The sequence below is a fragment of the Thermobia domestica genome, chromosome 10 (genome assembly GCF_964235325.1).
Source record: "Thermobia domestica chromosome 10, izTheDome1.hap1.1, whole genome shotgun sequence".
NCBI classification, from domain to species: Eukaryota; Metazoa; Arthropoda; class Insecta; order Zygentoma; family Lepismatidae; genus Thermobia; species Thermobia domestica.
This window is the reverse complement of record NC_137463.1, coordinates 176,291,027-176,305,765: the sequence shown is the minus strand read 5'-3', so window position 1 is coordinate 176,305,765 and position 14,739 is coordinate 176,291,027. Positions and strand designations below refer to the sequence as shown.

General features: G+C 33.8%; 2 protein-coding genes across 2 annotated transcripts; one reads left to right on the top strand and one right to left on the bottom strand.

Moving 5' to 3' along the window:
• Window positions 1-2,381: 2,381 nt before the first annotated feature.
• On the bottom strand, window positions 2,382-2,870 carry LOC145661686 (uncharacterized). The gene has a single exon (XM_081727014.1). It carries the CDS (start codon window positions 2,868-2,870, stop codon window positions 2,382-2,384), a length of 489 nt encoding a protein of 162 aa, XP_081583140.1.
• Window positions 2,871-12,973: 10,103 nt separating this feature from the next.
• LOC145661685 (zinc finger MYM-type protein 1-like) lies at window positions 12,974-14,473 on the top strand. The gene has a single exon (XM_081727013.1). It carries the CDS (start codon window positions 12,974-12,976, stop codon window positions 14,471-14,473), a length of 1,500 nt encoding a protein of 499 aa, XP_081583139.1.
• Window positions 14,474-14,739: the final 266 nt, after the last annotated feature.

Sequence of the window (14,739 nt, the reverse complement as noted above, 5' to 3'; positions counted from 1 at the left end):
ATTTATTGTATTACAGTTACAGTCTAAAGTATTAATACAGTTATGATATTTTAAGACAAAATTTTGTGGCTGTCCGGTTATTGTTGGTGAGAAAGCAATATAATTGGTTTTCGTTAAGTTTAGTACCAAGGAATTTTGTTCAAGCCATTGTTTTACTTTCTTTAATGTTATTTCCGCTTTTTTATAAGTTTCTTCCCACTTTTTCCTTTTCCCTGTTATTGTTATAGTGGTGTCGTCTGCAAAAGATTGAATATAGCCATCAATGTCAATATAGTACAAATCATTTATATAAATTATGAATAAAATTGGACCTAATACTGATCCTTGTGGCACTCATAGCTAACCTGTGTTAAGTCACTCATAAAATTTCCAATTTTAACAGCTTGCAATCTATTACTTAAATAACTAGTAAACCACGAGAGTACTACACCTCTTACTCCATAATGTTCTAGTTTAGTTAACAATATATTATGAGATATTGTATCGAATGCTTTGGTTAAGTCCAAAAATATTGTTATTACTTTTTCATTATGATCCATATAATTTGTTATTATTTCCGTTAGTTTATAAATTGCATCAGATGTACTTCTTTCTTTTCTGAAACCAAACTGATTTAATGCAAGTATGTTATTAGTTTCAAGAAAGGAAACTAATCTCTTTTTAATACATTTTTCTAATATTTTAGCACAATTACTAAGTAGCGATATTGGTCTATAGTTATTGAGATCCTTTCTTGATCCTTTTTATATACTGGTTTCACGAGTGCTAGTTTAAATTGATTAGGGAAAATACCTGTTTCTAAACTCATTATATATATGCAACAGTGGTTTAGTTATTTCTTCTTTTTATATAATATTTTAGCAGTTATTTCATCTAGTCCTGGACCCGATTTTGCTTTTAGTTGGTTTATATAAAATGAGATTTCTAGTTCAGTAATAGGTGTAAAAAACATACTGTTTTTAGCTTTGTTTCCTAGATTTTCATTTATTTTGGTTAAATTTACATTTTTTACTAACCTTTCACCTATATTCCAGAAATATTTGTTGAATGTGTCAACTACTAGTTTAGGATATTGCTGAAAGTTAATGTTACCCATAGCCGTTTGTATTACTTTAATGTCCATGCTTTTGTTTTCTTTTTTGTCAATAATGTTTGATATTACATTCCATGATTTACTTGTATTGTTTTCACAGTTAACAATCTGTTTTTTATAGTACTCATTTTTTACCATTTTTATCAGTTGAGTTACCTTATTTCTATATTTTTATAGTGTTCTTTTATTTCTAGATTATCTTTATTTTTTATTACAAGTTTGCTTAATTTGTCTCTTTCTCGTATATGTAATATCAATTCATCAGTTATCCATGGCTTTAACTTACGATATTTTGGGATAGTTTTTCAATTACTATTTGTGAAGTTTTAATACATTTTTGTAATGTCGAAATGAAAGCTGAAGTAGCTAAATTTACATCCAAACTTTGATACACATTCAACCAACTACACTTCTGTATTTCATTTTTTAGTCTTTGGTAATCTATAATAGTTCGAGGTTTGTTTGATATTGATTTATCGGCAATTTCCATTTTTGGTACTAAGTTAACACTAGTAATATAATGATCTGTAATTGCCGTTTGCAATATTGCTGCAGTGAAATTTTGATTATATTTTTGCCTTAAAAAGATATGATCTATACATGTTTTTGTTGTTTCAGTTACTCTTGTATAATTATTTATACATGAAATATACCCGTTTTTATAAAGTATGTTTAAGTAGTTGTCTACATTTTCGTAATACCTATTACTTAATATGTCAAAATTTAAGTCTCCAATGACCAACCCATTTGTTTTGACATTTTTAAGTTCATTTTCGAAGGAGCGTAAGAATTCTCCTTCATTACCACTTGGCGTTCAATAAATACACATTAAATTATAGTTTTCTTTGCCATATGAAATATTTAAACTTAGACCAGAAGCATCATTTAATTCTAATTCTGTAATATTCTCAATACTAACATTATTATTTATAAATACCATTACACCATCTGCTTTATTTAGAGATCGTTTTGTGAAGAAACAATGATAATTTTTTAAATTTATTTCATATTGATTATGCCATGTTTCGGAGAGAACTAATACATGTAAATTAAATTCTAAATTTTGTAATAAAATTAAAAACTCATCCCAATTTTTACGAACACTTCTAATATTAAGATTCAAGATGTTGATACAATTTTATCTTTAAACACATTATTAAATAAAGTAACAGTTTCACATACATTAGATTCGATATTTTGTTGAGTATTTATATCTTCAATTATAGAACATTTTTCAAGCATTTATTTAACCCTTCCTACAATTCTTACTACCTGTTTTTGCTGAAAATTACGCCAATTTATCAACATCTTCTAGGCTACGTAATATAATAACATCTTTATCTCCCTCTCTTTTACGCAACTTTATGCTACCTGTACTATCTACCCACAGGAAGGCATAATTCTTTTCGCTTTTAATTTTCCTGGCTTTTCCAAATACCTTTCTGCGGTTTAGAGTTAGACTTTGATTGACATAGATGGGTTCATTATGGTTATATCCTAAGTGGGTACAATTGAGATTTCTCTTTACTTTACGTTTCTGGAGGAAATTTTCTTTAACCTCTCTCCGAACAAACTTAACCATTATTGTTCCTGATGTTTGGTGAGGAGCTTTCTTTACTCTATGGCATACATCTATCATTTCTCTTTCAATGTTTAAGTCTAAAGCACGGCCCAACTGTTTTACAACTTCATATGTATCTTCGTTCGTTTTTTCTGGTACACCCTGTATTTCTAGCGTGTTTCGCCTTCCATACTGGTCGAGCTCATCTAATCTCATCTCAGTGTCTAGTAGCTGCTTTTTGAGAGCGATGTTTTCTTCCTTCAGCCATTCAATAGTAGCAAGGCACGCAGAAATGCTTTCTGATTGTTTTTTTGTTTTTTTTAATCACGGAGATATCATCTTTTAGTTCTTTTAACAGTTTATAAATGTCTTCGATAGATGGAAGCACTTCATTCTGTTCTGAATTAGTATTACGCCTAGCTTTTATGCAACCATTGCACTTCCAAGGCAAATTTGATTGTTTCATATATTCCACGTCACTTTCTTTTAACTGCGAACATTTTAGGTGGGTCCAGTTTAGACACTCAGTGCACTGAATTTTGGAGGTAACGTCTTGTCTCAGAACAGGTTTGGAACACTCAATGCAGGAGCTCATGATGTTTGTTTATATCTTATGATCGTACTCCTATTCAGGTATTTGATGATGAACAACTTTATGATGAACAACTTTTTCCAGAAACCAAGGAAATGTCAATCTTCTTACAGCTAAAGAACTATCGCTCTTAAAAGAGGTCGGCCATTATAATAATTTCAGAACATACCGTGTTTTTGAATAGCTTTTATTTTCCCTTAATGCTGTCATTTATCACCACCAAAAGTTATCTCAAATATAGTGTAGTGGTACCAACAAATGTGACCGTTATTATCTTGCAAAAACCCTGAGATAAAAGAGAGAAAAAGGAATACCATATCTGCACGAGTGGTCCTCTTTCTCTCTCTCTGTCTCTCTCTCTCTCTCTCTCTCTCTCTCTTTCTCTCTTCCCTCCAGACACATCCAAAAAAATCGTAAAAGAAACAGAATGATTGAAGAAACGGAGCGAACTGGAGCTAAATTTTCTACGACGTTAAAGAGACGAATTGATGCTCGGTTGTTTTCTGTAGAATCAAACAGAGAAAAGCTCCCTGGTTTAGAGCTCGTAACTTTCCGTGTGACTGTTGCTTTTTCTTTTGTTGTCTCGGTGAAGAATAATGAGGCTGGAATCAGCTGTTGGTTGTAGACCCAGAGGAAGCGATTCTCATTCCACTAATGGTACGCGGCTGCCTCGTCATTTCTCAGCCTTTACTAAACACGAGTTGTTTTCTCCTAACAAGATGAGAAGGCTACGACTTTTCTTCCCCGCTTTTATACGGCTTGTGCTTTTGTGTCTTTTACTTCACACACTCGCAAACCGTCAGAACTTTTGGCTTTAGTTAACATATAAGAAATTCAGTAGGACATTAGTATATTGTCGTTGCCACGGAGGATCTATAAAGTTTTAACCCAACGGCGATATTGTTTTCTCATTACAGGTGAGTTGTCAGCAGTGAGGGTGCTAAGCTGCAGTAAATAGAAAAGCTAGAAAGTTTTGCTTGAAATTCTAGGAATTTTGACAACTATAACAAGTAGATATTTAATGGGAAAAAGATGCCTCTTATGTAGCATCAAAATACAAACATTTACAGTGCCACGAGAAAAGAGAATTACTATCAGTGCTTTTGAGGTGGGGGTCAGGGGCAATCTCTCCCCATTACAGCTCCCCGCCGTTCGACAAGGGTCAACATAAAGATAAAATGTCCCTGCTCCATATGATATGATACGAACATGAATGTATAAATGTCGCATAGAATAAATTTAACCACATTCAAAAATAAATAAATCAAACTAAAAATTGATCTGGGCCTAATTCACTTAAATGTCTACTATTAGGGCCATGACGTAGAAAGTCAAAAATTTGGAATCAATTTCGTTGATGGATGCAATCCATTCTCGGAAGTGATAGCAGAAAAAAAAAAAAACATTTTGGAGTTTTAACGTTGATCACTATAGCAAAAGAGGCAATTGATAGCGAAAATCAGTTTTTACCAAATGATTAAGCGTCCCAGGAATTCTTTTATCTCCGTCCTAAACTCTCTACTAAAACCAAAAATGATAGAAATCTACTACTACATTCGGTTTCAATATAAAGTAAGAAAATGTCACGCCATTCTAACCAAATTCTTTCACGTGTTGTGCAAGTGACACCGCTACTTGTTTTAGTACAAATTACACGTCTGATTTGTTTACGCAGACTCCAACACTGCGAACTAGTTTTGTCATTTTCAGGTGACGAAGGTGACGTCAGACATATAGCGGTGTTGTCAGACTTACTGCTTTTACATGAAATGTCTTCCACTTACATGAAATTTACATGAAATTTCTGCATAACTTTCTCAAGAAAACAAAAACGATACGTAACCTGTACCTAAAGAAATATATGAGGAGAGTCTTTGTGCATACTATAAACCACAATGCGTTGAACATTGGATCCAAACATTAAAACTTTCAGATTAACGCTAACTTAGTTATTCTGTATGAAGAAAGATCTTTTGTTTTTAACACTAAAGAATATTTTTAAAAGAGTTAACAATAATACGTCTACAATGTTGGGGTTTTCTTCCCTACAGTTCTGTAGAGCTGCTGCAAAATTTTATATCTACTTGTTTTACAGTCTGACTGAATTGATTTGTTCGGCAATTTTACTGGCGCTTACGTTTTCATCTACCTGTTATATTATATAACAATAATAGTAGGGTATATAAAAAAATAGATGAATTTTTGGTTTACTGAAAAATTTGTGAAGTTTTCGACATAGGAACCATACATTACAACATGACACCAAGTCGCCCATGCTCTTTGCAAAGAAATGATGCTCTAGGCTCCATAACCAGGTATGCGTGACCTGTTGTCTCTCTTTCAGTGTTAGGACAGTAAAGTAAGGCTGTACATATTTCTCAACCAAAGGTAATTGAGAGAACAACAGCTGTTCAGACAGTGATGTAAACCTTTAACTGTTTCCCAGCCTCAGATAACCACAAGTAAATAACACTTGTTAGGATAGATTGCAAGGCTTCAGATGTTTCCCATTCGTAGATAATTAAATGAACAACAGCTGTTAGGATTCATGTATGGCTACAAATGTTTCCGAATCACAGATAACTAAATAAAATTCAACTGTTAGAATGTTGAGTAAAGCTTGAAATGTTTTGCAGCCACAGGTAATTGAATGAACGACATCTCTTAGAGTAGTTTTATAAGTTTTCAAATGTTTCTCAACCACAGATAACTCAATAAACAACAGCTGTTAAAACAGTAGTGTATGACTTCAAATGTTTCTCAACCGTAGGTAATGAAATGAACAATAGCCGTTAGAACTGAAGTATAGCTTCACATGTTTCCCAACCATAGATAACTAAGCGAACAGCAACTGTTGGGACAGTGATGTATGGCTTGAAATGTTTCCCAACCACAAATAACTAAATGGACAACAGTTCTTGAAACGGTGATGTGAAGCTTCAAATGTTTCCCAATCCTAGATAACTAAGTAAACAGTATCTGTTATGATAGTATTGTAAGGCTTTACATTTTTCCCAACCTCAGATAACTAAATAAACCACAGCTGTTAGGACAGTGATGTAAGGCACCAAATGTTTTCTAGAAGTATCGTACACATTTGGGTGCAAGTAGAAATAAAAGCTCAGGATTAATGTCTGATAATTGAAAAATGGACTGAAATGTTGGTTTATTCTGTAAAACAATTAGTAACAAGAGTATTATTGTATTTACTCCATAGCAGATAGTAAGTTTTTGAAGTTATAATTCAGCATTCAAGTATTTATTTATGTATTGATATAAAATCTCTGATCTAGCTACTTCATCATTATAGTATACGTTATTTATAATAGATTCTAATGTATAGAGGGCCAATTTTTACTTTATTTCATAGAACTTACATATGAAAGTAAAGTAATGGTTGCCTCCGTTCCCTTTCAGAATAGGCCATGCAGGCCGAAGGGTTGCGCATGCTGGTAAAGGGCTGATACTTCTTTAAGTTTTGCACTCATGAAGCCGATGTATAAGTAACTACAGCTTGCCCAAGGTGTCCATGTTAAAGAGGCTAGATGAACTTCAAAGCCTCATTAGAACGAGGGTAGAATGATAAAAATTTGCCGCTTGCACCGAGGATGTACTGTGGCTATATACATCATGAAAATCAACTTTCCTTTGTAATCAACCATATGGATCCCATATGGGCAACCTTCTGTATTAGTATTATACTCGGAATTTAAACAAGAGAATAAGTATGCTTAGCAGTAGTTAATTGGTTTAGGACAGCGGACTTCTATGTAACAATACTTTTTTTTTTTCAGATATATAAATATATCTGTAGACATATTAATATCTGTGAGACCAAACCACCTGCCTTCTATTCCCAGAAATTATTGCGCTTTCAGTTAATGATCATTTTACGTTGTGGGAAAAACGGAAAGCGTTGGTTGCAACATTGTACTTATCTCACATCTGAACAAATATCCGTTGAAACTCATTTCTGTATAAACATCACATATATTTTTTTCCTGCTTCCTTTTCATAGAGTCAGAGTTTGTATGGAATTTGTATCGAACGAGCAAGATAAACAAGCAAGTGGATGTTATTTTTCCGTTCTCTCTCTCTCTCTCTCTCTCTTTCTGTGGGAGAATCGTTTCTGATTTTATCTCATAGATGGATCACCTGTCTTCACATGTGTGAAAAGGATTAAACTTCGAAACAGGACAGTCCAAGGGATAAAATATGAATGCAGCGATTTTCAAACTTATCTAACTCATTTAACTGCTGAATGTATAATCCCTTACCCATTATAATCATTCTTCTAGTTCTAACATTTATTTTTATTTTTTCCTTCCCTTCTAGTAATAAATTGGTTGTATGTATTTAAAATTTTGCTGGCTGAAAATCACATTCTGGCGTATTTATGTGCAAAAGTTTAATCACTAGTAATCAACTTTTGAGTTGGTAAATAAATCGCCAAAATTCAAAGAACTGCGATAGAGTTGCTAGAGGTTTCAAGGAAAGAAGATTTTTAGCGATTTTTAGGGGTGGGGAAGGAAGATATTTAACTATATAGTACACTTCTGGTCACAAAAACCTAGACTACCTTCCGAAAGGTAAGTCTGAAAGAATACCTTAGGTACTAACGAATTCCTTTTAGAAATGGATCACTTTCCCTGCAGTTTTGCGCAGTCATAGATGAAAACTGAACGATCGTATTGCAGTATGCATATGGGAATTTCGTTTTAGATAAACAAATAATTACAATACAGTAAATTACGGTAATTTAATTCTCAAATTTCATACATTGTTTATATTTTTAAGTTAGAACGGTTTAAAAAGCGAGGTAAGTAGAGGTAATATTATAATTACAAACATACTACAATGATTAACCATATGCTTCATGTGATTTGCTCATTGTTTCACTGCCAGTTTTAGTGTCCCCGAAAGATACCTTTCTCCGGTTACGATCCGAGGAGAGAAAACTAAGGATTGATTTGTGAAAAACTCATCGAATTCAGCAGGCTAAAAGCAAGAATATTTGAAAACATTCTGTTCTTTTCTGGTAACATGTGATTTATCCAATCTTTCTTTCACGTAGAAGGTAGAGAAGATATAGATCTTTGTTTCTAAAAAGGTTGAACATTTCAATAACAAAGTAAAATCACATTTTCTTGTAATATCAGTATTCCAAACTAGCAGAAAATAAACTAAAACATGAATACAAAAATTTTACTGTACATAAGGAGAGTTATTTTCTTTTTCTTTTTTTTTTTTTTTTTTTTTTTTGTTAAACTGGGCTCTTAAAACGATATTTTTAGGAAAACTGATAAAGACGTTTAGAATTTAGTTTCTGTAGAGTCCTTCAGCAAGTAACTGTAACTAATATTAAAAATAAAGATACTAACAAGAATCTTTAAAATGACAATTTCATGACAACTATACCTTTTGCCAGGAAAAGATATTTGGATATTCAAAATGCAAGAATACTGCTGATGTTTCATTATGTTAAAATAACCCTTATGCATTATGAATTGATAGTATCTGACGACTAAAAGGAAGATAGAATTCTTGTAACAGCATTGCTTATTAGAATTTCAATAGCTTATATTTATGTATACGTCACTTCGCACTTAATAGCGATCCTACGCGTCGATAAAACAAATAAGAAATTTTGCATCTTTGCTTCTCGTCCCTTTTCTTTTCTGAGATAGATCAATGTTAAAGTCCACAATTGCATTCATGTTTAACTAAACAGCTACTTTATTTGTTAAATTGTCTCATACTGATATTTTTTGTTTATATTGCCTAACTTAATGCAATGCATGTTCCTGTATAAATTCAAAATATAACTTCCAGCCCTGGGATCATCCGAACTTAACATTTCACCATTTTTCATAAATTAGTTAACATTCTCTTTCTGCCATAAAATTATCTTATGCGATACGATATATATAACACAGCACGGATTTTACATATATAAGGAGTAAACCTTTGAACATAGCTATAGAAAAACGCAAATTACACACTTCTCTCTGGTCCTTCTGCATGGACTAATAAGGAAAGAAAAACACTCAATGATAAAATAGTCGAGTACTAAGTTCCAAGAAAGCCCAAGATCGGTAGTTCGAACCCTCCCAACGACTATGCACTCTGTGTTTACTTGCTGAAGCGTGTGGACGTATATTTACATTATACAATTGGCCTAAACGTGTTCATCTTCAGGGGTTATTTACTTTACAACTATATTTGGCAGAATTTTCTTATTCTTGTTTCTCCTGATTTCATGATTAACTTTGTTGAATGAACCATGGCATTAAAAAGAGTAAATACTTCAAAGTATAGTTTTGATGGAGTTTCGCAGCTACCAAGTACCTTGAATTTGCATCAATGCCTTAGTGACGCTTCTAAGTTGTCTTTTGATGATATGTTAAGTATAGAAGTTGATATATATATAGAAAGTTGTTGTGTGAGAAACTAGGCACAGAAGAACTATGTAAAACGTTCTGCGTGATTCTGAAGGAATGTTGTATTTTACATATGCAGATGGGAAACACGCAGTACCAGATTCTTGTGCTGATGTTCAAATTGTTACCGTTAAGTTGTAATGTACTCCTATGGAACTTACAGATTCAAAAATTAGAAATATTCATGGTAAATACAATGTTATATATAACATATCTAATGGGTTATATTTTCTAGATTATATGTTTAAATATACCATCCACCCATCCTATCTTTTCCATCTTTTGCACCTATACAAGGACGAAAGTTTTGTGTAATCTATGCTAATCAAACGCGGATATGTCTCAGGTGCAATGGACAATATATGTATTCGAATTTACTGCATCGAGTTCCCAATGAATTATGCTGGAGAAGTAGCTCTTCTACATTTAGAAATAGCGACCATTCTTCAAATCTTACGCCTAAATTTGATAGCATGTCAGTTCCTCCTCTCAACTGGAATTAGACATCAAGTATAGCCTAGCTTCGTGCTCACCTGAAACAAGTATGCCTATTTTTGACGAAAATAACTTTTCGAAACTACTAAATAATGTAAATTCTGTGTGAGCGCTGATCAATGCGAATCCTCTTTCATCAACAGTTCAAATAAATACACATAGTAATTTTACTGAAAAGCTACATAACTCTGATCATGATCTTCAGTTGCAGTTAACTTCAATAACAGAAGAAACAAATATCACAGAATGTTCCTCCACCTCATTCTGCAAATGAAACTGAGAATATACCTTGTGAGCAAGAGGTTTCATCTGATATGTTGAATTATATAGAAAATTATAGTCAGGTTTGCAATTTCACTGGTTTCCAAGAGCAAGATAGCTTGCCTAATACAAACGTAACTGATCTAACTACGACTTCTCAGTCTACTGACATACAGGTTGATTCTCATGTCACAGTCCCAAATAAAATTACTGAAGAAACCACTCTCGCAAATGTACCAAACCAAAAGGAATTAAGTCAAAAGCTGTTATAAAAATCTGAAACTGACAAAAATGTCTAGCATGTTTATAACGGGCTATATTATGATGTAATTCTTTGTTATATGTTTTATCTGTAATGGGTTAAGTTACACTAGGTTCAATTGCGTTAGTTTCTTCCTTATTAATTAGATTAGGTTTACTTTATGATATTTATATGTTCTAAATTTTCTTCAATAAATTTCTACTTTCATACTATGCTGTTTTTTTTTTTTTTCTTTGAAGAAATGCATTGTTTATTGGTCGCTGTGTGTACAGTATAACCCCTCAAAACCGAACTAATTGGGGTTGAAGCCTGTTCTGATTTCGAGGGGTTCGGATTACCCGGGAAATAATATTACCAGGGGTGTAGCCATGGGGGGCCCATCGGGGCCTGGCCCCCCAAATGATTTTCTGGCCCCCCCAAATGACATTATCGTAATGACATTTTAAAACATTATCGTAAGATTACCTCGCTTCAGTCATTTAAAAATATCAAAGTTTATATGTAATAAATAATTTACGGTAAATTATTTCCGATCGTTACCGATCGAAAAATAGTATGGTATGGCCGCACATCCATTGGTTCCGAATGCGAACTGCGAATTCATGTGCTTCTACTAGATCCGAAGTTTTGCGAATGCGAATCAAGTTGCAATGTCTCTTTCAAAGCTTCAATGTGAAATATTTTTGCCTGAAGGTATTAATGTTCGTGTATTAGTTAAATCTTCATATTTTAAAGACAAAACAAAGAAAAATACATACCTTCCGATCCAAGTTCCTTGCTTACATCTCCCCATAATTTGTTGATGACGCGTCGTTTGTGGTAATCTGGATGAGCTTGGTTCCACAATGTAACTTTATCAAAAACACAATTTATTAAAGCATCAACATCTATTTCCACCTTTATCGGATCAAAAGATCCAATATATTTCAGGGGAAAAAATTCTTGTAGGCCTTATATCTCGAGAACTACATATAGTGTAGCAAAACCAAAACTAATAATTTCCTCAGTATGATGTGCTTATTTCGTAAAAAAATACGAAAACTCAAATTAGGGACCGTTCAAAAATATTGTGGCCCCTGATTCACAAAATTCAATATATCTTCTTGTACAGTACGCATCATATTTTGAGAACTACAAACAGTGCAGTCACCCCAAAACTATCAATTTACTCAGTATGATGTGCTTATTTCCTTAAAAAAAAAAAACGAAAACTCAAATTAGGGACCGTTCAAAAATTTGGTGGCCCCTGATTCACAAAATTCAATATATTTCATATAATCAAACATTATCTTGTTCGCCAAATATTTTGAGAACTACATACAGTGTAGTCAAACCAAAACTAACAATTTACTCAGTATGATGTGCTTATCCCGTAAAAGATACGGAAATTCGATTTTCGGGCTGTTTAAAACTTTTGTGGACCCTGATCCAAAAATATCAATATATTTCATTCAATGAAAAATTTTCTTGTACGTCCCATATCTCGAGAACTACATATAGTGTAGCCAAACCCAAATTATCACTTAAATCAGTTACGAAAACTCGATTTAGGGGCCATTCAAAACTTTTGTTAATCCAAAATAATAATTATTTGCCAAGATCACAATCTTTTGACGTATTTTTGGATCATTCCTAAAATTCTTGGCCACGATCGCAATTTTTTGATCCATTTTTGGATCATTCCTATAATTCTTGCTTTTATTTTTATTTTATTTTATTATTATTATTTTTTTAATCTCCGCACCTCGCAACGCCGTCTGTTTTCACGCAAAACAAACTTTCTTCTCTCACGTAGCACTGTATTCCTCTGCAGATGGCTCTCCATTCGCACGAATTGGGACGAAAAATTCCAGCAGGTTGGGATCGTTCGCATTCGCATCTTTTCGTCGGTTTACGCAATTCCAGATCGGAACCAGTCGAGGCACTCCAATGTATTTACACCTGCTAGGAAATTCGCATTCGCATTTGCAATCGCATTTGGAAGCAATGGAGACGGGGCTCACCCACCACATCTGCTTTAATCAATTGATCTAGTGCTCCTGTGCGGATTGTCCAATATGAAGCATGAGAATATTTTATATAGGCTATTTTAAAATAATTGTCAATTTATGCCAACACAAGAATTTGCATCGTGAACGGAAACGTGACCACTGAAGTTACTTTTAAAACAGGGCATATCAAATTCCTTTGACATCTGGAATGGCAACAGTGATTTTTCAGTAATCTGCGCCGAAAAGTGTGTTTATTTCGTGTACAGGAAAAGGCGACTATGTCTTTGTTAAAGTATTTTAAGAAAGAAAGCAAGAAAAGCAGCTCAGAAGGTAGTACTGCAGCTGCAAATGGAGAACAACAAAATGTGCAAGATTTTACGAGTGAGAAAAATAATTTAGAGATCCAGTGTCCTAGTGACTTAGGGTTAGAGAAACCCGTGCAGCCAATTCTGTCTTGTTATCCAAAGTCGGAAATAGGAAACAGATCGCGCTCGTTTTCCAACAAGTGGTATCACGGAAGAGAATGGTTGGAATATTCAATTTCTATTGATGCTGCATTTTGTTTCCCTTGTAGGCGCTTTAAGAAAGGCGTGGATGGTGTGTTTACTTTAAGTGGTTACAAGGATTGGAAACATGCTTTGGAGCCTAACAGGGGTTTTTCTAAACACGAAGTTTCCAAATCCCATAAAGACGCTGTTGTTGAATTGAAAGAATTGCAGTTACGTGCTAAAAATAATGCAAGTGTTTCCGTACTGATTAACGTAAAGCAATTGGAGAAAAACCGATATTATGTTACAAGTATTTTTGATGTAATTAAATTTTTGGTAGCAAATGAACTTCCACTAAGGGGTAAGCTGGATACTTGTACAAGTACAACTGAAATGTATACCGGGAGTGAAATCTTTTCAGAAGATACCGATGAAAGTAAAGTTTCGGGTATGTTTATGAAACTTTTTGAGTATACGTGTACAAAGGACGAAAAACTTAGGGAAATCATGGACACTATTCCACAAAATGCAAAGTACACTTCACCACAAATTCAAAATGAAGTAATTCAAATTACTGCAGATATAGTTCGTGATGACATTGTGCACAAGGTCAACAATTCAGATTGTTCTTTTTATACGCTGAAAGTTGACGGTACAAGGGATAAAAGTGGCATCGAAAATTTATCTGTTGTCTTACGATTAGTTACCTCTGGCAGTGTAGAAGAACATCTTTTGGACATGGTGCAGATAACAGATTTAAGTGCAAGTGGAATTGTGAATGCTGTTTTGGGGCTTTTACGCAGTGTAGGTATCGATGAAAGACAAATTATAAGTCAATGTTATGACGGTGCAAATGTTATGACTGGGAAGAGGGGTGGTGTACAAAAAGTGCTACAGGATACTATTGGCAAGACAATACCATATGTGCATTGTTTCAACCATCAACTTCATTTAGTGATCATCCATGCATTATCAAGTGAAAATTCTATTAATCAGTTTTTCCAAGTATGTGATGCTCTGTATAACTTTTTCCGTAAACCTAATGTTGCAGGAAGGTACAAGGGGAAATCTCTGAAGCGTCTTCTTGAACAACGGTGGATAGGGCACCTTGCAACCGTCGAGGCAATCATGTCTTGTTACGAAGAGATAATGATGGTCTTGAAACAAATAGGAAATGACTCGCAATGTGATGGAATACTCAGTATTGAAGCTTCAGGCTTATTCCAGAAAGTGCGTGAACCTAGATTCAAATTTTTGTTATTTTTTGTAAGAAAGGTTTTGCAATTATAACAGCCGGCTAATGCAGTGCTTCAATCACAAGCAATGGATTTGACTGCTGCTATTCAAGTTGTAGAGTCCGTCTCGGAAGAAATTATTGCTTTGAGAAAGGAAGAAGATTTTGAGAACATAGTAAAAGCAGCTGGACTCAAATGCAGTGATGATATATCAGAACCAAAACGTAAACGTAGTCGTAAACTACCTTCATCATTACATGACATGGTCATTTGTGATTATGCTGTGGAATCTGCCGTAGATTGTAATGAAGGTACTGAGTA

Excerpts from the sequence above, each read along its gene's own strand:
- LOC145661686 (XM_081727014.1), bottom strand. The coding sequence starts at position 2,870 with ATGAGATTAGATGAGCTCGACCAGTATGGAAGGCGAAACACGCTAGAA.
- LOC145661685 (XM_081727013.1), top strand. The coding sequence starts at position 12,974 with ATGTCTTTGTTAAAGTATTTTAAGAAAGAAAGCAAGAAAAGCAGCTCA.